The sequence below is a fragment of the Entelurus aequoreus genome, linkage group LG14, assembly GCF_033978785.1.
Source record: "Entelurus aequoreus isolate RoL-2023_Sb linkage group LG14, RoL_Eaeq_v1.1, whole genome shotgun sequence".
Lineage (NCBI taxonomy): Eukaryota > Metazoa > Chordata > Actinopteri > Syngnathiformes > Syngnathidae > Entelurus > Entelurus aequoreus.
Window position 1 is genome coordinate 42310250 of NC_084744.1, and position 23967 is coordinate 42334216.

The window sequence follows — 23967 nt, forward strand, 5'->3', positions numbered from 1 at the left end:
TTATGTCATGGTGTCAAACTCTGGCCCGCCGTGTAATTTTACTTGGCCCTTGAGGCGATATCAAATTAACACTAGAGCTGGCCTGCCGATTATATACAGCGGTGGTGCCGCGGTATCACCGCATTCACCGCTAATTCTCATACTTGCCAACCCTCCCGGGAGACTCCCAAATTTCAGTGCCCCTCCCGAAAATCGTCACGTCCGCTTTTCATCCAGTCCAACGAGTGCTGGCCCAGTCACATAATGTGTGCGGCTTCTGCATGCACACACAAGTGAATGCAACGCATACTTGATCAACAGCGATACAGGTTACACTGAGGGTAGCCGTATAAACAACTTTAACACTGTTAGAAATACACGCCACACTGTGAACCCACAGCAAACAAGAATGACAAACCCATTTCGGGAGAACATCCGCACCGTAACACAACATAAACACAACAGAACAAATACCCAAAACACCTTGCAGCTCTAACTCTTCCGGGCTGCAATATACAATGGCAGTGAATAATGAGGACAAAGTCAAGTAAACAGGTGTGGTGAATTACTGTATGTCCTTAAATCAACCGCTACAACATCAACATTCCAGATGAAGTGAAAGGTGTAACGCCCTCAGCCTTTTCTACTCCACTTCCATGGCAGACAAGTCCTGCTCTCCGTCAGATGTTTCAGAGGGCTCTTCTTGTGACTTGGTAGTGCTTTGGTGGCCAGACTCAGGACAGGACTCTGTTGGTGGTGCCAACGCTTGCTCTTGGATGTCTGCATGCTCTGTCGTCTCTGGTAAACCATTAAAAGTTTCTAGTAAGTGTAAGAAATATCTATATGACATATACATATACTGTATACATTTATACACATGCATATATAAATACATACATATATTTATAAACACACAAATACATATACAGTCGCGATCAAAATCTTACATACACTTGTAAAGAACATAATGTCATGGCTGTCTTGAGTTTCCAATACTTCCTACAACTCTTATTTTTTTGTGAGTGGAGCACATACTTGTTGGTCACAAAAAACATTCATGAACTTATTATGGGTCTACTGAAAATGTGACTAAATCTTCTGGGTCAAAAGTATACATTACATTTTTGTTTCATCTGACCACAGAACTTTCCTCCAGAAGGTCTTATCTTTGTCCATGTAATGTCAGATGAAACAAAAATGTATCTGTTTGGCCACAATACCCAGCAATATGTTTGGAGGAGAAAAGGTGAGGCCTTTAATCCCAGGAACACCATTCACACCGTCAAGCATGGTGGTGGTAGTATTATGCTCTGGACCTGTTTTGCTGCCAATGGAACTGGTGCTTTACAGGGTAAATGGGACAATGAAAAAGGAGGATTACCTCCAAATTCTTCAGGACAAGCTAAAATCATCAGCCCAGAGGTTGGGTCTTGGGCGCAGTTGGGTGTTCCAACAGAACAACGACTCCAAACTAGGGCTGGGCGATATATCGATATACTCGATATATCGCGGGTTTGTCTCTGTGCGATATAGAAAATGACTATGTCGTGATATTCAAGTATACTTTCTCACGCAGTTGCTTTTAGCTGCGGGCATTACACTGCATGCGTTTCTCACTCTTTCCTGTCTCTCCTTCTCAGAGACTAAAACAAGCGCACCTTCTTACATACGTCACGTGAGCAACGTCACACGCTCTCGCGGAGCAGACAGAGTGATATGGTAACGTTAGCTGTGATGCTAACAGCTAGCGGTGCGGTGCGAGTGGTAATACGAGAGAAAGAAGGTGCGAATCTGGTAACAAATGGAGGAATAATTAATTCCCAAGAAAAATAGCACGGGGTCCATCATCTGACGGTGGTTTTGCTTCAAGCGGGAATATGGTCTTTACATGTCAACATCTCCGTTCGGTGCCACACCAACTCAATTCCGAAGCAACTATTTCCACGTCAACACCGTAGGACATATACTATTTGTTTTGCAGCTCATTTTTATGTGACTTATTGAAATATCTTGTGTGTCATCATGCACAAAAGTGCACTTATAACTTGTTTTAAAATGTCTCTGACAATCTTGCACTTTCTGTTTTGGAAATGACATGAATGTTTGTGCCACTGCTTGATAACTGTTTAATAAATACAGTTTTGCTAAATTGACTTAGTTGTGATTTCCCTCTCTGCATGAAAGTTTAAAATGAGCATATATTAATGCAGAATGAACAAGAATGTTTTAATGTAGACACACAGAATCATCATACTGCTGTGATTACATGCATCAAGTGTTCATTCAAGGCTAAGGCAAAATATTGAGATATATCGTGTATCGTGACATGGCCTAAAAATAGAGGTATTAAAAAAGGCCATATCGCCCAGCCCTACCACAAACACACGTCAAAAGTGGTAAAGGAATGGCTAAATCAGGCTAGAATGAAGGTTTTAGAATGGCCTTCCCAAAGTCCTGACTTAAACATGTGGACAATGCTGAAGAAACAAGTCCATGTCCGAAAACCAACACATTTAGCTGAACTGCACCAATTTTGTCAAGAGAAGTTGTCAAAAATTCAACTAGAAGCTTGTTTGAAGCTTGTGGGTGGCTACCAAAAGCACCTTATTGCAGTGAAACTTGCCAAGGGACATGTAACCAAATATTAACATTGCTGTATGTATACTTTTGACCCAGCAGATTTGCTCACATTTTCAGTAGACTCATAATACATTCATTACAAAAAAAAAATTCATGAATGTTCTTTGTGACCAACAAGTATGTGCTCCAATCAATCTATCACAAAAAAAATAAGAGTTGTAGAAAGTATTGGAAACTCAAGACAGCCATGACATGATGTTCTTTACAAGTGTATGTAAACTTTTGATTGCGACTGCATATACACATACAGTACGTATACGTACAGTACAAGCCAAAAGTTTGGACACACCTTCTCATTCAATGCGTTTTCTTTATTTTCATGACTATTTACATTGTGTGTGCGTGTATATACCTGTATGTATGTGTGTGTCCATTGTAGCATAGTCCCTACTCTCACCATCTGCCAATACTGATGTTTACTACCTATTCACTAAGAACTGTGTGTACACAAATATTGGGACACCTGAATACAATACAGCAGGGCTATTCAACTACATAATGAAGAGGGCCACAGTTTCAAGAGCCCCAGGGCTCAGGGGCCAGACATCGAAATGTGGATGTTTTGGCAGAAAGTGCCTCCGCAGGTTATATTACATTGAGACTATGTTTACTTAATTCCAAAGTAAACATATCGTCTTTCACACTGCACTGTCATTACATTAATTATTCTGCCCTCACAGCTCAATTCCAGCATGTGCAGCCTGCTTGTTAACAGTATAAAGAAACAGAAGCTCAAGAAGTTTTGTTGGGGATTGATGTTCCTTCTTTTGAACTAGCTTTTTTCCTCAGTTTTTATTTCTTTACACTTCTTCCTTCATTTTGGATTGTTAGACTGAAAATCTAAACATAAAATTAACATTACAAAAGTATAGCGTTCATTCTATATTTTACATAATGTCCATTGTGTACTTTATATTTAAAAAATAGGTTAGTGTTAATACATTCACACAACTACATATGTTTACGCATATAAAAATTAAAGTAAGTCAAACATTGCACACAATAGACCGGTATGTGACTTATTACAATTAAACCTAAGGTGTAGCGTTATCGCCCTATACTGGTCAAATTTAGCGTTGTGTGTATTAAACAAGCTCTAATCGCCAAAGTTACTCAGATAAAAAAAAAATACGACCATGAATACAAAAGGCATGACCAAGTCAGCAATTTCAATACAAAGCAAATTTAATATTTACTTCCATATACTTGACCAAGTTTTGTGATGGAGCTTACACATGGATGTCTACTATTGTTGCTGCTTGTGGAGAACAACGTGTCCATTGGTTAAAAGGTCCGGCAGGAAACAATGACTTGAGCACTTGCTCAAAGTAGAACATTCATACTTTGTTATCCACTTGTTGTTAAATGTCCGATTTTCGCGATTTATTTTGATTTTTATTATGGTTGAATGAGCAGCACGGTGGAACAGGGGTTAGTGCATGTGCCTCACAATACAAAGGTCCTGAGTTCGATCCTGCGCTCGGAATCTTTCTGTGTGGAGTTTGCATGTTCTCCCCGTGACTGCGTGGGTTCCCTCCGGGTACTCCGGCTTCCTCCCACCTCCAAAAACATGCACCTAGGGATAGGTTGATTGGCAACACTGAATTGGCCCTAGTGTGTGAATGTGGGTGTGAATGTTGTCTGTCTATCTGTGTTGGCCCTGTGATGAGGTGGCGACTTGTCAGGGTGTACGCAGCCTTCCGCCCATGTGCAGCTGAGATAGGCTACAGCACCCCCCGCGACCCCAAAAAAGGGACAAGTGGTAGAAAATGGATGGATGGATGAATGAGTAGTCTTTTTCTACTCACCCCACTGCTGCTTCATTGTGACACACATGCCTCACTGTTGCCCCCTGAGGGTTGGAGGGAGTACTGCATACACAAGCAATCCTTGTTTAAATGGTTTCATCGAGTCTATTTGGGTGATGTTTGGCGGGCCATATGAAAAGCTTTGATGGGTTGGATGTGGCCCGCGGGCCGCTAGTTGAGTAGAGTTGTTGTACAGGATGTGAAAACCGTTTACCAGCTTCTCTTTTATGCGAGCAGAAATCAGTCTATTCATTCAGAAAAAAAACATTTGTTAGACGTTAAATCTGCAGGCTCATCGTCTATGTACTATTTCATCCCGAAGGTGTTTGTTGGGCTTATTATTCCACACCAAAGTCAACATAGTTTTCCCCAAACTGTTACCACAAAAAGTGGTAAATTCAGGGGGGAAAGAAACTACCGCTGGTTAATTAATTACGAGGCGTGTCTCCAAACTTCTGTCCAAATATTGAATGTGTTTCTTGTTACCTTTTAGAGTCTGGGAAGAGTCTTCATCGGCATTAGACGATGAGGAGAGTGCCTCAGGTGATATATTCAGCTCAGCAGTGAGCTCAGTGAGTCTGGGGGCTTGAGGTCTGGTCTTCCTTGCAGGGTTCAGGAAATAACAATACGCACATCGAAATGCTGAAATACACAAAAAAAACAAAAAACACACAATGTCAACTCATGAAGAAATTTTCAAAACAGACTTGATGAATATATGCATGATTATGAGCCAACTTTTGCAAAAAATAAATGCCCAAAATGCATAAACATGTAAAATTGATACGCAGCATTGGTTTGCATATTCAATCTTGGTGTGAATTCGCTCGCAGGAGTCGGCACCGGTGAAGGTTTTTAAAAAGCCACATGATGCACTGCGCTGCCAAATGCTAGAGGGCAAGTGAAGGCGCAACATTTGATGGAGACTGACAAAGAGCTGAGTGCTTCTCAAATTCTTACCAACATATTCAAATTCCTCTTTTAAAGCCATGCCATTGTGGGACAGACACTGCTGGCAGATGAGAGCAAATCTGCGGAAGGAAAGACATCAGTGTGACTGGGAATAGAATCCTTTATATTTAAATAACATACACCTTACGCAGAGAATACTGTTTGCATACTGTAAACGTTTAGGTGTTGCCTTAGCATTGATCATATACCTACATGGGGAGCATGGGTAGTAATACACACACACACACACTCATTTGACAAAAGGTATCAAGTACACCTGTCTATCTTCTGAGGTTATTACTGAGCCTTTTCTGGGGTATACAAGAAGGATAAAAAGAAATTCTAACTTCCGATAGAGAATTGTCCACAACCTACACAACTTTTGTTGACCTTGTCCATCCCAATTGGAGTCTGTTAATAGGGTCCAAAATCAGAGCAACATTGTATCGACTTTGTGAATCCAAAAGACAAAAGAGGGTCAAACCAAGTACTAGCAAGATCCTGCCATTGCAGTGACGAGGGAGAGTAATACACACAGAATAGATACCTGTTCTGTGGGCCATCTCCAACAATGTACTCAACCACTCTCTCCATAACACCTCTTTGCCTTGGAAGCACAGGTCTAGCCAAAGGCGGGCCTGGTGGGTACATCCCTTTCAAAAACAAAACAGGGATATAAAAGATTACAAACAGGCCAAAAGTCAGTCCCACTTACCATGAATTTCTGTGCAAATATATATTACAAAACTTTTGCCGTTAATGACTCATATCTCACTTGCAAAGCACGTCCAGATCTCCCATGGTGTCAGAGAGTAGTAATTAATATAATCTAAGATCAAGAGCAATCATAAGAAGATGACTGGTCATTTCTGTGAGACTTGGCACAGTCTCAATACCCTGCTGGTTATTAATTCCTCGACATATGGAAACTCCGTGGTGACTCTGTGTATCAAATTGCTTTTCACTTTCAATTTTCAGCAGAAGCAGGTGATATCAAGTCATGTAAACCATTTGCAGCATGCTGCCAATGCCAAAGGCAATTTTGCCAAGCATTAAAAGACATTTACTGAGATTCCACCACCAGTGCCCAGAGAACAAACGGCGCTCTGGCTAATTAATCACAGTTGATGTAATCCTGCTTTGTGCATACCACACAGTTGGCATTCCACATGGCAATTACAGCTTGCGGCTTCCTCTAGGAGCACATTTCCTTTACTGTTTGCACCCATTTGCAAATTCTATTGAGCGTTCATAGTCCAGAAATAATTTATATTGAATATTCAGTGCCGTTTTACAGATACGCAGATGTCTTCCACACACTGTTCTGTGGAATGTTTTATTGGCTGTTTTTGGTATTTTAAAAGCAACTAGTTTGCCCACATTTTGCACAAAAATAACACTGTATAAATAATTGTACTGTACAATAACTACCTTAATGCCGTACTTTCTATCCTATTTCTTCATTATGCTGACATGTGCAAAAAATGGTGAATCTGTCAATAATTCATACTGTTACCCATTAAATGTACATTGTTTAAAAAGCACAGTACAGTGCCTGAGAAACTGGGGGGAGAGAAGCCGGCAAGAGTAAATCACACCTTAATCGTTCACATTATGATGTGGTCCCCCTGTGTGCAGACAACTCACCAAATCCTTGAGCAGGTGTTCCAGGGGTCACAGGCTTCCTCAACAAGCTCTGCTGAGCAGCGATGGCCGACAGGTTCCTCTCTGGGGGTCCACCTGGAGCAGAGCGGGAAGATCGTCCAGAGTAGGTGGGCCCGCCGGCAAGAGGAGGGCGGGCCACTACTACGCCAGGATTTTCCACCATCTCTGGGGTTTTTGGGGCCACGTTGCGCTGGCGAAGCACTAATAAAAAGGAGATAACGCAGGTGAGGTGCAGAAAGGGAAAGCACTGTATGAGAAGCCATTACTCAAATAGCTACCTTGGCCGGATTTAGGTGTCATCTGGGGTCCTAGTGGAGTCAAGTCCAGCTCCTTTGTAAATAGATATTAGAAATACATGTGTAAAAAAAAATGATGTTTGCAACACCGTCATCAGCCGAACGATTACCATAGGTGCACCAAGGGATACAGGAGTTTGTATTATTTTTAACTCCTCAGTAATTGTATTATGTAACATGTACAATATACTGTAGATCCAGCCACTACATGCAGTGCAACTTGAAAGACATGGTAATTTTTTTTTAAAGACCATTAAAATAACCCTATTAAACATACATCCGAATCTCAATTGTAAAGCATACCTTCCAAATAATGGACTCACACTTTTAGTAATTATTTCCATGATATAAGTCACCAAAGGGGGTTTAAATGACAAAAACGTAAAATTAGGGCTGTTCAAATTAACGAGTTCGGTAACTTGTGTGATTAATCACCAAAAAATGATAGCATTAATCCTCTAGACAGATTAATCGGGCAATTTATTTTGCCCTTACAAGCTTTTTTACCATAAACCGCTATACGTTTAGTGATCAGATCAATACATACCTCACTACAAAAACTAGTGAGGAGAGCAGACTGGTGTGCTCGCTGGCAAATTTCACTGAAAAATGCAGCCTGAATGAACTTTAGATACCGTAATTTCCGGACTATAAGCCGCACCTGCTAAATTTAGGGGAAAATACAGATTGCTCCATATATAAGCCGCACCCGACTATAAGCCGCAGGGTTTTGATGTGTAATTACCGTAGTATATAGGGGTCCCTGCTATCACGGAGGGGATTGTCGGGACAGAGATGACTGTTTGGGAACGCAAAGCGTCCCATTTATTAACAATAAATCTTTCAATCATTCAATCAAACTTTCATATCTTTGACATGGCGAACAGCATTCGTGCAGAGTACAAATAATACAACGGTGCAAAGTAATACAAAGTGCTCGCCTGTACGTTATCAAAATAACCAGCCTACCGGTATATGAAAAGTCAGTCTTTAATCATTGTGTCATCGTCTTCCTCCTGCGTACTAAACCCACCGAAATCCTCTTCGTCGGTGTCGGAGAAGAACAGGCCGTAAATAAGCCGCACCGTTGTATAAGCCGCAGGGACCAGAACGAGGTGAAAAAGTAGCGGCTTATAGTCCGGAAATTACGGTAAAACTGTTGTCAGGTTTTTTGGAAATAAATGACATCCATTCAAGTAAAATGTTCAAAAACGTTCCTGGGTGCCATTATGACAATAAAATTGCATTTGTGTACAAATATTTGGGTGTTTTCTTCAGCAAATTTTAATTATGCAAGTGAGTAATTGCCTGTGATTAATCATGTTTAATACCAAATTCCAAAAAGTGATTAATCAGATTTAAAACAAATCATCATTTAACAGCCCTAATCAAAATCTAAAACGTGTAAAAGTGAATGACAGCTTTTATTAGTTGTGACTCCTCTTTTTGCAGCAATTATTAAATGATTAATTTGGCCCCAAATGTGTTTCACTAAAGTATGTGGCCTGCTAGACAGATAGGGCTTTACTTATTTTTTTAGCACATTAAAACTTTATCCATATTTCATGTAAGTTTGGGGATATTTAATATACAGTAGAACCTCGATTTACGAACCAGTCTACTGTATTTGTATTAGATCGAGACAAATGAGCCTGTGTGTGCGAACCACGTCTCTGTGTACGGAAGCTTCATTCATTCATTCTGTGTACGAACGCTTCATTCATTCATTCTGTGTTCCGCCTGTAGGCAAAAAGCAGAGCGCAGCATTTTAGTGAGGAAGCGCAGCCCTCCACGTCACCTGCTGCACATTGCAGGACACTGCTAGTCAGTCACTATTTCAGCATGTGTGCCTTTTTTGTTCTTTTGCCTTTTGACAAGTTTTGTCTATTTTGCTATCTCCATATAATAAAATGGGCATTTGGGGGACAGTCTGGGAGTGGTAAAGAAGTATAAGGTCACTTTTAAGCCACCGTCACCTACATTTTCCTTTGCTGTAATACAGGTTCTCTAGCATATTTTTCCAAAAAAGATAGGTACAAAGCCCCCTACGCAGATAAAATCCTCAAAGCAGAATCTTTTTCCGAGCAGCCACGCCATGCAGCACCAACGCTGTGAATGACGCCTCCTCTTCTTAAACTTTTCCTAACACCAACTCGCCTTAAATTGTTCTTCCGTGGTGTTATCCAGCATGGTCACTTTAAGGCATCAATTCTCCACATAAATGGCAAGTCTTCTCCCAAATCATAGCCTCGAAAATGCGATCGTTGGCTAGCTACTTTTCATTTAGCTACACTAACAAAAGCTTTTCCATCTGGTCTTGCGCTTTCTCTCCATCCTTGCAAAAATATTCAACCCCTTCGGCAAAGTCAGCAACCATATAAACATCCTTTTTTGATAATGGTTGAAATTGTGGACTTGTTTCTTCTGTATTTGTGGGCTAATCCTTGCTTCGCGGCCTTTGTGTACACCTCGCGATATGTAAACAAGATGTGACGTCGAGGGCCCGTCTCTTCAAAATGGCATGTACAGGAAGCAATGTCATCAAAATGGCAGCCCAATAGAGCTCCCAGAGGCACACAAAATGAATAAAGCGATCGTATACCGAGACACAGGTCGCACACCAAAGCATATTTGGCTCGATCTAAACGTTCTTAGACCGAAAAAAACGCAAATAGAGGCAATCGTGAATCGAGGTTTCACTGTATTAAAGAAATAGAAACACCTGTCAGGATGATGCAGTTCAGTTTTACACAATGTTTTGCATAAGAGAATGCAATACTCACCATTTTTTTTGTGGAATCAGGGTCAAATCTCTCCAGGATCATTTTAGCATTTTTATACGTCTCAGTTTCCATAACTTCTTCAATCTGAAAGAATATATTTATTATGAAAGTGATAAAGACTGTATACTCACTTAGTGAGTATGTGATTAATTGCTCTAATAAAACACCTAATGTGACAAAGCAAGTGCAATGCACTATACATCTTCATTTACATTACACACCACACATTTCTACATGTTTACACATAGTATGAAGAATAATTACATTGACTACTTCGATAATGGAGATGGTGAAAATCCATCAGCGCTAATTATTGAAAGTTATTAGAGCTGACAGAGGATGACAAGTCATTTCTCAGATGCCATTTATTACACTGACATTAGCAGGGTAGTTTACTGGGTTAAGTCTTCAAGCCAATCAAACCTCAAAGGAACCTTAATTAACAAATAGAAGCTACTGATGGGATCAATAAAAGCCAAACTGACAGGCTCCGACAGGAGTTTGTGTTCAACTGACCTAAATATTTAAATATCAATGATAATGTATTCTACAATATGTAAATAATATGTCTGTACTTCCATGCATATTGTCACTTTTACCAAGAAGTTTGTTTTTGGGTAGGTGTTATGTTTAAAAAAAAAACATGTGGGTCATGTCATTGAAAAACCTATTAAAATGTTGCTGTAAACTACATATAAAAAGGTGCAAGTTCAAGAACACTTCTATTTAGCACCTCAGAAACTCTAACTAGACTTTACAGTCGCCTACAAGTACGGGGAAAAGTTTAGACTACTAAATTTATGACCGGGCTTGGCAGTATCTTGTACGTTTATAAACAGCGGAGCAGGTTTACATACGCTTTAGTCATCTCTTTCATGCATTGCCATTCTCAGTCCTATTTCTGTTGCCCACTGTATTATATATGCCACAAAGAAAGCTCCCATTACAGTTTGTGCACTGAATTATCGCAGCTGTGACAATTCTTGTTTATTTATAAAGACGTTTCTTAACTGTTTAGAATTAACTAATTTTCATTACATAATCAGGAGAAGCCAGCTTAAACTTACAATTTTCTTCTTTTGCTCTTTAAGATTCCCCAGTTTTTTATCTGAAAAGAAAAAAAACAGTTTGAATTGCACATCAATTGCAATGCAAAGTGGAATAAATGTAAAAAAAATTCAAAAAATAAAGATTCATACTATTATTTTCAGTTCTTCGTGAAAAAATTACGATCAGGAGTTTTCGAAGTAACCACACTCTAAAAACGAGGAAAGAATGATTGTAAAGAGGTTAGTTGGATTCATCATGGTGACATTTCTGATTAAAGTTTAACTTAACTAAAGCTGTACTTACAATGAAGGAAAAATGACAAAAGGGAGAGAGAGGATTAGGCGCCCCATGAGCTGTTCCGGCAGGTACCAGCAATAGACAACAATGCAGGTCATCAGGTAGAGAAGAACGGAGTACAACAGCAGTCGGCCTAACCAGATCTTCAGCTGCCTTTGGTACTTTTCACCATGCTCCTCATGAAGCAGGATATCCTGAGCAAATAATATTGTCAATCAATCAGAAACATGTACAATACCAGGTTGTCATTCAAATTAGAACTAAAGTGCTTTTAAAAACATTTTCATTTTAAATGGCCCTCGCTGATTAGGGATGGGCGCTATAATTTGCAGCCTATGACAATATTATATATCACTATTATTTGGGATGTAAATCATAATACAACCATTTCAAAATGGTCTACAAAGGCTCCTATTTTGACTTGCCCAGGACACAACGGCGGTGACTAGGATGGCAGAAGCAGGGATCGAACCTGGAACCCGCAAGTTGCTGGCACCACCGCTCTACCAAATAAGCCACGCCTCCCCAAGAGTGCAAGATTTTACAAAAGTGGCACACACTCCAGTACAAGGGAGTGAAGTCGACGAATGCACGAGTTTGCCGTGACCAATTCGTTAAATGTTTGATATATTTTTAATATAATTTACTCGTTTAGTATTTACCATTAAAGTATTATCTTGATATCATTTGTATTTTAATTTTTAACTAACACAAACCAGAAAGTCAGAGGTGATATTTTGTCAGGAAAGGTACCTCTACATCTCCCCTCTTGTTCATTTTGTACACAAATGTGTCAGAGTAAATATGATAACAAGACATAATATTTAATATGGTGATGATTCAGTAATTGTTAGTTTGTTAATAGACGTGCAGTCACAGGTGTCAGCTGCCGGGTGCTAGTTTGTTTACAAGACGCAATGTTGAATCATGAAATTCAACCTTTTTATTATCCGGGAGAGTCTAGATAAAAATTTCCACGGCCCAGCCACACACAAAGAAGTTGTAGACCTCCATGGCTCTTTCGACCGTAAAAATGTCGCTGACCCCTGCTCTAATGCAAAAGGCTTAAGAAAGATAATGCTTGGTTTTGATCAACGCCATGAAAGAGTTAGTCATTCTACAATATTTTGTATTGTGGTTTTAGGTTCCAACATACCAAGAGCTTTTTTCCCTTTATAGCTAAATAACAAAAACCTTTGTAAAATGACCAACACAATTTTGTCAACAATGCTGTGGTGTTGTATTCTGTTGGGTTAATTAATGTATTATATATTGATAAATGTGACAAAACTACTGGAAGACAAATTAAAATGATCAAAAGCCAAGCTACAATTACAGTATTTGAGGTAATTTATGAAGACATTGTATTGCACCTACTGGAACTGCAACACCCTTTTGCTAGCCCCTTACAGACATGCACAATCCTAAAATACCTAATAGTGTGAACGCTCCCTACTCCAATACGTATAACTACAGCATTAACTTTTGCCATCTTAAAAGGGAACGCACTTTTTTTACGGAATTTTGCCCATCGTTCACAATCCTCATTAAAGACAAGGTTTTTTTTGCAGTATAACATGTAAAATCAGCTTTTTCTTGGTGGCTGGCAGTGCAGGTAATGGGAGCAATCAACTCTACCTCTGAATCACATAATAATAATAATAATAATAATAATGAATTACATTTGTAATGCACTTTACATTTGTTAAAATCTCAAAGTGCTACAATGTGTAAAAAAAATAAAAATAAAATAGAAAGTCAGAATATATAATAGAAAATTTAAATAGAAATAAAAACATGAAAAACACTAGATAAACACTAGATAAAACAGAAACAGATAAAATAGAAATAAAAACATGAAAGCACTGGATAAACATACTTCATATGTACTAGGGCTGCACAATAAATCAAATTTTAATGGTGATCGCGATTTTGGCCGCTACGATTAAATGAGGGTTATCGTCGGCGAAATAAAAATTTTAAAAGCAGGCTCCACCGCATATCAATTAAAGTACTTTCACAACAAACAGTCAGCCATCACCAGGGGGCGACCAAAAGACAGTGGACTTATGTGAGAGCAGGTAAGAGTGAGTGAGAAGGTGACTGACATTTGATCAGTTGAAAATAAATACATTACATTATTGGTGCCCTTCTCTCCCGTAGAGTGACCCACATTTTAATGCCGGAATACATGTTTGCACTCTGCACTGGCATTATTATTTTAGTTAGCCCTTAGTCTTTTGTAGATTTTATTTTATAACTGATTACCTATTTTTCAAGAAATTTCACTTTGAAATGAACACCCAGTTAACATACTGTTTGTTTAAAATAGAAAGGTCAATAAATCTATGTTATACATAACATAGTATATAATCGTGATTGACAATCATGATATCAATTCTGATAAAAAATAATCGTGATTATTATTTTGGCCATAATTGTGCAGCGCTAGTATGTACTGTAGTTTTAATAACACGCATGACGTGCTGCGTGTATCGTGATAATAATTAAAGTATGACTCACTCGATGGATAGTTGTGCATTTGGTCCAGCTGGCCGGTGATGTTTTTTACGGTTTATTAGGGAGAGTACTCTATTTTTGTCGAAATAGCTTGGCTTCAAGTTCCATATTTATAGCGTCATTACTTTCGCCTTAGTCTCTCGATTTCCATCTGCTCCAATGTCTCACCCTTTCTTTGTGCTCCCTTCTACAATCAGTAGTTCATACTCAGTATATTCAGCTTCAAAAATATAAGTTTGTGAAACCTCATTTGTCCAAAAATAGTCGTCTGCGTTGACTGTAATCGATTCTGTCATGATTAGAACACACGCGTTTGAAGTAGGAACACACATTTGTTGCCAGAAGTCAGACACGAGCTGCTATGGAAACAGAAATCAATGCGCTGAAGAAATCAGTCGGATTGATTAAAATGGTCAAAATACGGGAAATATTGAACATATTACATTTTATGATTGTATCTGTTACAGAGTTTTATATATATATATATATACATACATACATACATACATACATACATACATATATATATATATATATATATATATATATATATATATATATATATATATATATATATATATATATATATATATATATATATTACACATACACACACTTGCAGTGTGAATGTAAACGGTTGGAGGGTTTTGAAGTTGTTTTTGAGGGCTTTGAAGGCTACAACGGTGACTTTAAAGCTGCGTCGTACAACCGTTTATCATCTTTAAAATCCTGAAAAAAAATATTTTAAAAAGAAGCCGTTCTTGTCTCTCATAATGATTGTGAACGATAGGCTAAATTCACCCTCAAGTCTATAACAAGTAAGTGTGGTGTAACGGTGTACATAATAAAAAGCAAATATTCTTTAAGATGTTATTTATTTGCTTGATAGCAGCAGCTGTTTCACTGCTTTGATGCTACTTGACCTCAGCAGTGTCAAGTGCCCGAAGGAAAGATGCTGAAAATAGCCTGCAAGCTTAACTGTAGTTGAGCACTAAAGCCCCATCAGTGATCACATGAAGTCAGATAATATACATATATTAATATTTGCATGGTACTTTTAAAGGCTACTTTACCATTGTCATCAAACCCGATGGCCTGCTTGATCGTGCATGGGCCCCCAAGAGCCAATTACAAACCCCGTTTCCATGTGAGTTGGGAAATAGTGTTAGATGTATATATAAACTGAATACAATGATTTGCAAATCATTTTCAACCCATATTCAGTTGAATATGCTACAAAGACAACATATTTGATGTTCAAACTGATAAACATTTTTTTTTGCAAATAATCATTAACTTTAGAATTTGATGCCAGCAACACGTGACAAAGAAGTTGGGAAAGGTGGCAATAAATACTGATAAGGTTGAGGAATGCTCATCAAACACTTATTTGGAACATCCCACAAGTGAACAGGCAAATTGGGAACAGGTGGGTGCCATGATTGGGTATAAAAGTAGATTCCATGAACTGCTCAGTCATTTACAAACAAGGATGGGGCGAGGGTCACCACTTTGTCAACAAATGCGTGAGCAAATTGTTGAACAGTTTAAGAAAAACCTTTCTCAACCAGCTATTGCAAGGAATTTAGGGATTTCACCATCTACGGTCCGTAATATCATCAAAGGGTTCAGAGAATCTGGAGAAATCCCTGCACGTAAGCAGTTAAGCCCGTGACCTTCGATCCCTCAGGCTGTACTGCATCAACAAGCGACAGTGTGTAAAGGATATCACTACATGGGCTCAGGAACACTTCAGAAACCCACTGTCAGTAACTACAGTTGGTTGCTACATCTGTAAGTGCAAGTTAAAACTCTCCTATGCAAGGCGAAAACCATTTATCAACAACACCCAGAAACGCCGTTAGCTTCACTGGGCCTGAGCTCATCTAAGATGGACTGATACAAAGTGGAAAAGTGTTCTGTGGTCTGACGAGTCAAATTGTTTTTGGAAATTGCGGACGCCGTGTCCTCCGGACCAAAGAGGAAAAGAACCATCCGGATTGTTATAGGCGCAAAGTTGAAAAGCCAGCATCTGTGATGGTATGGGGGTGTATTAGTGCCCAAGACATGGGTAACTTACAAATCTGTGAAGGCGCCATTAATGCTGAAAGGTACATACAGGTTTTGGAGCAACATATGTTGCCATCCAAGCAACGTTACCATGGACGCCCCTGCTTATTTCAGCAAGACAATGCCAAACCACGTGTTACATCATTGTGGCTTCATAGTAAAAGAGTGCGGGTACTAGACTGGCCTGCCTGTAGTCCAGACCTGTCTCCCATTGAAAATGTGTGGCGCATTATGAAGCCTAAAATACCACAACGGAGACCCCCGGACTGTTGAAAAACTTAAGCTGTAGATCAAGCAAGAATGGGAAAGAATTCCACCTGAGAAGCTTAAAAAATGTGTCTCCTCAGTTCCCAAACGTTTACGGAGTGTTGTTAAAAGGAAAGGCCATGTAACACAGTGGTGAACATGCCCTTTCCCAAATACTTTGGCACGTGTTGCAGCTAGGGATGATACTCGAAACCGGTTTTCCCGGTTGTTCGATAAGAATAGAACCGAGTCCTCGGACTCAAATCCCTTTTTGAAAACCGGTACCCGTTATCAAGACCATTATAATAAAGAAAAAGAGTTGGTTCTTTATTCGAATCCCGTCCCGACCAGAAATGCTCCCTGTGACATCACAAGAAATGGCGTCACGTAGCTCAGTCATTAGGCGCAGATAGCGAAAGCAGGAAAACAATGGACCGGGAAAAGCGCTCCAATGTGTAATAAAGTTCAAAACAAAAGGTATAATCCAATGAATAACTTTACTGAGAGATTTGAGCAGGGCACAAAAAAATGACGAACACTTTTACGACCAACCGGAAACATAGCAACCAGGCTAGCAACGCACCTCCTTTACGGCAGCTGTCGCAACGTTCTTAAAGCAACCGCAGCACATACATACTGTATATATGACATCTCCCTTTTTTAACTTTTGTTTTTCTTTCCTTGTAAACAAAACAAAATCACACTGTATATGTGTTGTCTGTCTAATTATAAATAATGCAGACGAGGCGTGTTGGCTAAGTTCTTGACGTTTACTTTCACAGCGTGCTCATAACCTCATTCTTAGCTGCCGGGTGACGACATGCAACAACACTTTTCGGGGCTACCGCGCATGCTCGTCACTCCCGTTGCATGCTGGGTAGTGTAGTAGTTATTTTCCCTAGCTCATAACATCACATCTTTCCCCCTATAAAGAAAGATTTTAACTCAATAAAGTGTATTTCTTATTTTAGCTTTAACTTTTCATTTTTTAGCATTGTAACCACATTTGCAAATAACTTTTCTCTTCATAGAATTTTCTTTCAATAAAGAAATAAAGTGCAAAAATGTCAAAGCATCATAACAAACAGTTATGTCAAATAGCAGCAGAAGTGCACTTTTTGGAGAGCTGTATCATTTTCAGTTTTGTGCCCAAGGGACTGATTTTATTTAACACTATATTATTATTTATACACCTATAGTGATCACAGAGACAGGTTGTTTTTGTGTTACTGTATAGATTTGTTTTTCTGAAAAATCCCACTTAATATACTTTGGGTAAAAACAGTCAATATTTATTTATTTTATTTTATTTTTTTAGGGGGGTAACAGTCAATATTTATTTATTTATTAGATTTAATTTTTTTCTTATATAATAAAAGTGAGCTTTTGTTAAACCAAATATTGTGTGTTTTTTTCCATATACAACAACCTATCTGGACTCGATAAGAGAATCGATAAGGAATCGGTTCGATAAGAGGATTCGATAATAGGCTCGAACTCGATAATTTCTTATCAAACATCATCCCTAGTTGGAGCCATGAAATTCAATCAATCAATCAATGTTTGCAAAAAAAAAAAAAAAAGTTTATGAGTTTGAACATCAAATATCTTGTCTTTGTAGTGCATTCAATTGAATATGGGTTGAAAAGGATTTGCAAATCATTGTATTCCGTTTATATTTACATCCAACATAATTTCCCAACTCATATGGAAACGGGGTTTGTAAATGGATTTTAAAGTATTCTATTAATCAGGATGTGCTAACACAACAAAGTGCTCCTCATACAATGCATACCTTATCGATTCCCTCCAAAATCTCCACAGTGGAAGGTTTGGCCTGCCAGCAAAAAAAAAAAAAAAAAAGAGAGTTAAGTTTGAGAGTTTGTGCAAGCAGTTTGTTGCTACAACTTCCTGTTTCGTCTCCCATGTTAATTGCACATGCTTATATCTCAGCTGTTGCTATGCACTCACTTGGCACAAAATGACACCTGTGCAGTCAATGACTTTTCCCTTGACAATTAAGCACATTTTAGTTTGAAAGGTCAGAATAGATTTTCAAAACAAAGTCACTTACATGCAAATTATAACTAAAATATCATTTCATGTATTACATCTAAAGACAACGGCAAGTTTATTTATAATCATAATTCAAATTAAAAACAACATAAAACTATAAAAACTAATACAAATCAAATCAAAATCAAAGAGTGTAGATAAAATACTTTCAGTTGATTTTGGCACAATTAAATAGAAGTGCATCAGCCTGGATTTTAACATTGCCAACATTGAGGCCTGTCTGACATCTTTAAGAATACTATTCAAATTTTAGAAGCATAAAACTGAAACACAGTCTCATCTTGTTTGGTCCTGATTCTGAACACCAGCAGGAGTCCACTCCATGAGGTTCTCAAAGCCAGAGACGGTTCATATGGCTCTAACATGTCAGCGATGTACTTTGGCACAAGACCATGAAAATACTTGTACACAAGCAAAGCTGGTTTAAGCTGTTTTGAGCAACAGAAAGCCAGTGCAGTGACCTAAGCACTTAACTAATGTGGTCATATTTCCTGGTTCTAGTCAGGACTCGAGAAGCAGCATTATGTATGTACTGCAGCTGCTTCAGTTTTTTTGGAGAGCCTAGTGAGAAAGTCATTACAGTAAAAAGTCTCAATATGTCTCCTTATTCATATACCTTCAAATCTTCATGTAGTCTGGTAAAAGTTCCATCTAATATATCAAAAATATTGTCTGACATGTTTCGACTGGCATCTGCAAAGGTAAAAATTCCATCCAATATACCAAAAATATTGTCTGACTACAAGAACATTTGAAAAAAGTAGTAGTCTAACCTGCTGGAGACAAAGGCATTGATTAATCTTTTTCCGAGTTGGATTTAGACAATATTCCTCTGATTGTGGCAATGTTTTTCAGCAGGTAAAACGTTGCTGATGTTATTGACTTAAAAGAGGATGTTAAATTCAGGTCTGAGTGCATTGTTACACCTAGATTTCTACCCTGATTATTAAAAATGTAATTTAAAACATTTGTACGCACGTACAACACTTAAAACCTTCAGTATATCAGTATGTGGAATTAAATGATGGAATGGATTAAGCAAATAAATCAAACAATGTATACTAATATGATCCACTTCAAGTAACTTTGCAAACTTAAAGTGTTTACAAAGTACAAAGAAGAAGAACCACGATAAACATTCTGAATTTATTTAATCCATCCATTCATTTAAGATAATCTTACTCATTTCACCATATGAAATTTAACTTACTTCACCAATTATTATTAATGTATTTATTTATTGTTATTACTTACGGAGTATATTGTGAATAAATTGAGAACAGGAAGTGAACAAAAGTTTTAGCAACTGCTATGTAAAGGAAAAGGCATAGGATTAAATAAGCTCTGCTTCTTCTTACTCCTTTTCAAATATGTTGAATAGAAAAACTGGACTACATGCTTCCATCTGTTGAAAAGCTCTATGGAGAAGATGATTTCATTTTCCAGCATGATCTGGCACCTGCCCACAGTGCCAAAACCACCAGTACCTCGTGTACTGACCATGGCATTACTGTCCTCGATTGGCCTGCCAACTCCCCTGACCTGAACCCCATAGAGAATGTGTGGGGTATTGTGAAGAAGAAGCTGAAAGACACCAGACCCAATAATGCAAATGAGCTAAAGGCCGCTATTGAAGCATCTTGTAATCCGTGCAAAAGGATTCCCAACCAAGTACTGAGTGCATTAATTTACATTTTCAAATGTTTGATTTTGTTTTGCTGTTACAAATCTTTTTTTTTTTTACTTGGTCTGAGGAAATATTCAAATTGTTTGGGATAGGATTGTTGAGTTTTCTTAAGCTGTATGCCATAATCAGCTAAATTAAAATAATAAAAGGCTTGCAATATTTCAGTTGATGTGTAATGAACCCAGAATGTTTTTTTTTTGTTTTTGTTTTTTTTTTAAAATTGCATTACAGAAAATAAAGAACTTTATCACAATATTCTAATTTCCTGAGACAGTCCTGTATAAGAAATACTTGAATTTCAGTGAATTACAGCACACACACACACACACACACACACACACACACACACACACACACACACACACACACACACACACACACACACACACACACACACACACACACACACACACACACACACACACACACACACACACACACACACACACACACACACACACACACACACACACACGAGAGGAGCCAGATGAGGTGGTTCGGGCATCTGGCCAGGATGCCACCCGAACGCCTCCCTAGGGAGGTGTTTCGGGCACGTCCGACCGGTAGGAGGCCACGGGGAAGACCCAGGACACGTTGGGAAGACTATGTCTCCCGGCTGGCCTGGGAACGCCTCGGGATTCCCCGGGAGGAGCTGGACGAAGTGGCTGGGGAGAGGGAAGTCTGGGCTTCCCTGCTTAGGCTGCTGCCCCCGCGACCCGACCTAGGATAAGCACCCCAGCGGGCCTTTTGAATAACTCCCTAATTCTGAGGTCTCAAGGTTGGCAAGAATGCTGGAAGGCCGGTCCGTGGAAATAATGCCCACATTAAACCGGTCCCTGAGGCAAAAAAAAAGGTTGGGGACCCCTGCATTAGATTACACAGGTGTGCCCAAACTTTTTGGCCAGCGGGCTTATAAAATAAACCTTAGACTAGTGCTAATACATGAACACATACCCTCCACCGTGAGATGACAGCACCCATGTCGTCGCCTGGCTCGCTAGTGGCAGCCTCCTCCTGAATGCGTCAACAAGGAACTTCTTTTGATCACCTGTGGGGACAACCACGTCAAAGTCAATAGAAAATGGCCCGCCAAATTTGCAAATGAAGACACACTTGAGGTAAGCATTTAGGCTCCTTGTGGCCATTGACGCCACTGACAAGTTCCACGCAAGCCGACAGCTAGTTGCGTGCTAACACGTGCTAACAGCGGTTAGCATTCACCAAACGTTATGACCCGTGACGTGAACAACACGACATAAAGTAACGTCGTCAGTAGACTTCGAGCCTGAAAAAAAAAACTTCAACACGCTTAAATAACGTCATAACCTACTTTTCCAACAAGTGTTAGCCTGACGAGCTAACTTCGGCTCGCTTTGCCTACTTCGCGCGCAACAACTTAAAAAAAAAACCAATATTCCACCTTAGAATAGAAGTGATGGTGTTGCCTTCCAAATGAGTTAATAAATAAACATACCTTGGCTAGTAAGAGGAGCGACCGGTTCCGACTGACTGCAGTGGTTGTGTCGTCTGGCTTCAGACCAAGTTCAGTTCGGGGGCGTGTCCAACACTAGACACTGTAAACCAGGGGTGTCCACCATTTATAACCGACCGTTTTGTTTCTCCTACTTAACTTTCGCCAGTCCCACCAGACACACCAATAAGCTTGTTCATAAAGGTATTATAAAACTCCTGATAGCAATTTGCCATTTGCTATATTTGTTACATCTTTGTTACATAGGACCGCTTATCTGAGGTCGGGTCGCGGGGGCAGCAGCCTAAGCAGGGAAGCCCAGACTTCCCTCTCCCCAGCCACTTCGTCCAGCTCCTCCCGGGGGATCCCAAGGTGTTCCCAGGCCAGCCGGGAGACATAGTATTCGAATTCGAATCGCGATTCTCACGTTGTGCGATTCAGAATCGATTCTCATTTTTAATAAATCGATTTTTTTATTTTTTATTTTTTTTATTAATTAATCTAACAAAACAATACACAGCAATACCATAACAATGCAATCCAATCCCAAAACCAAACCCGACCCAGCAACACTCAGAACTGCAATAAGAGTGGCTGTGCCAGCAATCGGACGGTTGCTGGTTACTGGGGTTCAATCCCCACCTTCTACCATCCTAGTCACGTCCGTTGTGTCCTTGGGCAAGACACTTCACCCTTGCTCCTGATGGGTGCTGGTAGCGCCTTGCATGGCAGCTCCCTCCATCAGTGTGTGAATGGGTGAATGTGGAAATACTGTCAAAGCGCTTTGAGTACCTTGAAGGTAGAAAAGCGCTATACAAGTATAACCCATCCATCCATCCATTTTCTACCGCTTATTCCCTTCGGGGTCGCGGGGGGCGCTGGAGCCTATCTCAACCCATGTATCATTATTTATAATTGAGAGGAGACACAAACACGACACAGAACAAACCAAAAGTAGTGAAACAAAAATGAATATTATCAACAACAGTATCAATATTAGTTACAATTTCAACATATCAGTGATTAAAAATCCCTCATTGACATTATCATTAGACATTTATCAAAAATAAAAATAAAAAGAATTATAGTGTCACAGTGGCTTACACTTGCATTGCATCTCATAAGCTTGACAACACACTGTGTCCAATATTTTCACAAAGATAAAATACGTCATATTTTTGGTTCTTTTAATAGTTAAAACAAATTTACATTATTGCAATCAGTTGATAAAACATTGTCCTTTACAATTATAAAAGCTTTTTTACAAAAATCTACTACTCTGCTTGCATGTCAGCAGACTGGGGTAGATCCTGCTGAAATCCTATGTATTGAATGAATAGAGAATCGTTTTGAATAGGGAAAAAAATTGTTTTTGAATCGAGAATCGTGTTGAATTGAAAAAAAAATCAATTTTGAATCGAATCATGAACCCAAGAATCGATATTAAAGATTAAAGATTAAAGTACCAATGATTGTCATACACACACTAGATGTGATGAAATTTGTCCTCTGCATTTGTCCCATCCCCTTGGGGAGCAGTGGGCAGCAGCGGCGCCGCGCCCGGGAATCATTTTGGTGATTTAACCCCCAACTCCAACCCTTTGTTGCTGAGTGCCAAGCAGGGAGGTTATGGGTCCCATTTTTATAGTCTTTGGTATGACTCGGCTGGGATTTGAACTCCAACCTACCGATCTCAGGGCGGACACTCTATTGAATCGAATCGTGGGACACCCAAAGATTCACAGCCCTAATATATATATATATATATATATATATATATATATATATATATATATATATATATATATATATATATATATATATATATATATATATATATATATATATGTATATATATGTGTGTATATATTAGGGGTGTAATTGTACACAAAAATTTCAGTTCGGTACGTACCTCGGTTTGGAGGTCACGGTTTGGTTCATTTTCGGTACAGTAAGAAAACAATAAAATATAAATTTTTGGGTTATTTATTTACCAAATTTGTAAACAATGGCATAACATACATATAAGTATACACAGGGTCCATTGCCAGGGTTAATGTGGTCAACATATATAAAATAAAAACTAAATAAGATAAGGCTCAGAATGGTTACTTAACAAAACTTTTCTACATATAAAGTGCTTTTTTTGATTGATTGATTGAGACTTTTATTAGTAGATTGCACAGTACAGTACATATTCCGTACAATTGACCACTAAATGGTAACACACCAATAAGTTTTTCAACTTGTTTAATCAACATTCAACTGCCTCAAGTTGTTGCTCAGATTAAATAAAATGACTTTTTGTTTACATATAAAAAGTGCAACATTAAACAGTTTCAAGTCAACTCAGCCTCAGATTAACTTTTCTCCCCCCCCCCCCCCCCCCCCCCCCCCCCCCCCAGCCTGGCTAACTTGGCAGTAAGAG

The 23967-nt window shown here is 39.0% G+C and overlaps 1 protein-coding gene across 4 annotated transcripts in view; it reads right to left on the reverse strand.

Annotated features, from left to right (window-relative positions):
* Nucleotides 1-23967, reverse strand: part of lnpa (limb and neural patterns a) — a 176751-nt gene that overhangs the window by 656 nt on the left and 152128 nt on the right. Inside the window, exons 1-13 of one of the 4 annotated variants that reach the window (XM_062069930.1) lie at nucleotides 21543-21660; nucleotides 21023-21116; nucleotides 18101-18142; nucleotides 11476-11663; nucleotides 11322-11380; nucleotides 11190-11230; nucleotides 10123-10206; nucleotides 7322-7373; nucleotides 7026-7244; nucleotides 5926-6031; nucleotides 5388-5458; nucleotides 4914-5069; nucleotides 1-777 (exon numbers count right to left, since the gene is read on the reverse strand). The exon at nucleotides 1-777 is cut by the window's left edge and continues 656 nt beyond it. In XM_062069930.1, the coding sequence (XP_061925914.1) occupies nucleotides 623-777; nucleotides 4914-5069; nucleotides 5388-5458; nucleotides 5926-6031; nucleotides 7026-7244; nucleotides 7322-7373; nucleotides 10123-10206; nucleotides 11190-11230; nucleotides 11322-11380; nucleotides 11476-11663; nucleotides 18101-18142; nucleotides 21023-21049 (1200 nt within the window). In that variant the 5' untranslated portion in view covers nucleotides 21050-21116; nucleotides 21543-21660 and the 3' untranslated portion in view covers nucleotides 1-622. Of the gene's footprint in view, nucleotides 778-2890; nucleotides 4673-4913; nucleotides 5070-5387; nucleotides 5459-5925; nucleotides 6032-7025; nucleotides 7245-7321; nucleotides 7374-10122; nucleotides 10207-11189; nucleotides 11231-11321; nucleotides 11381-11475; nucleotides 11664-18100; nucleotides 18143-21022; nucleotides 21117-21181; nucleotides 21311-21542; nucleotides 21661-23967 lie in introns of those variants that run through there. The other 3 variants (XM_062069931.1, XM_062069928.1, XM_062069932.1) reach the window with 3 other exon arrangements.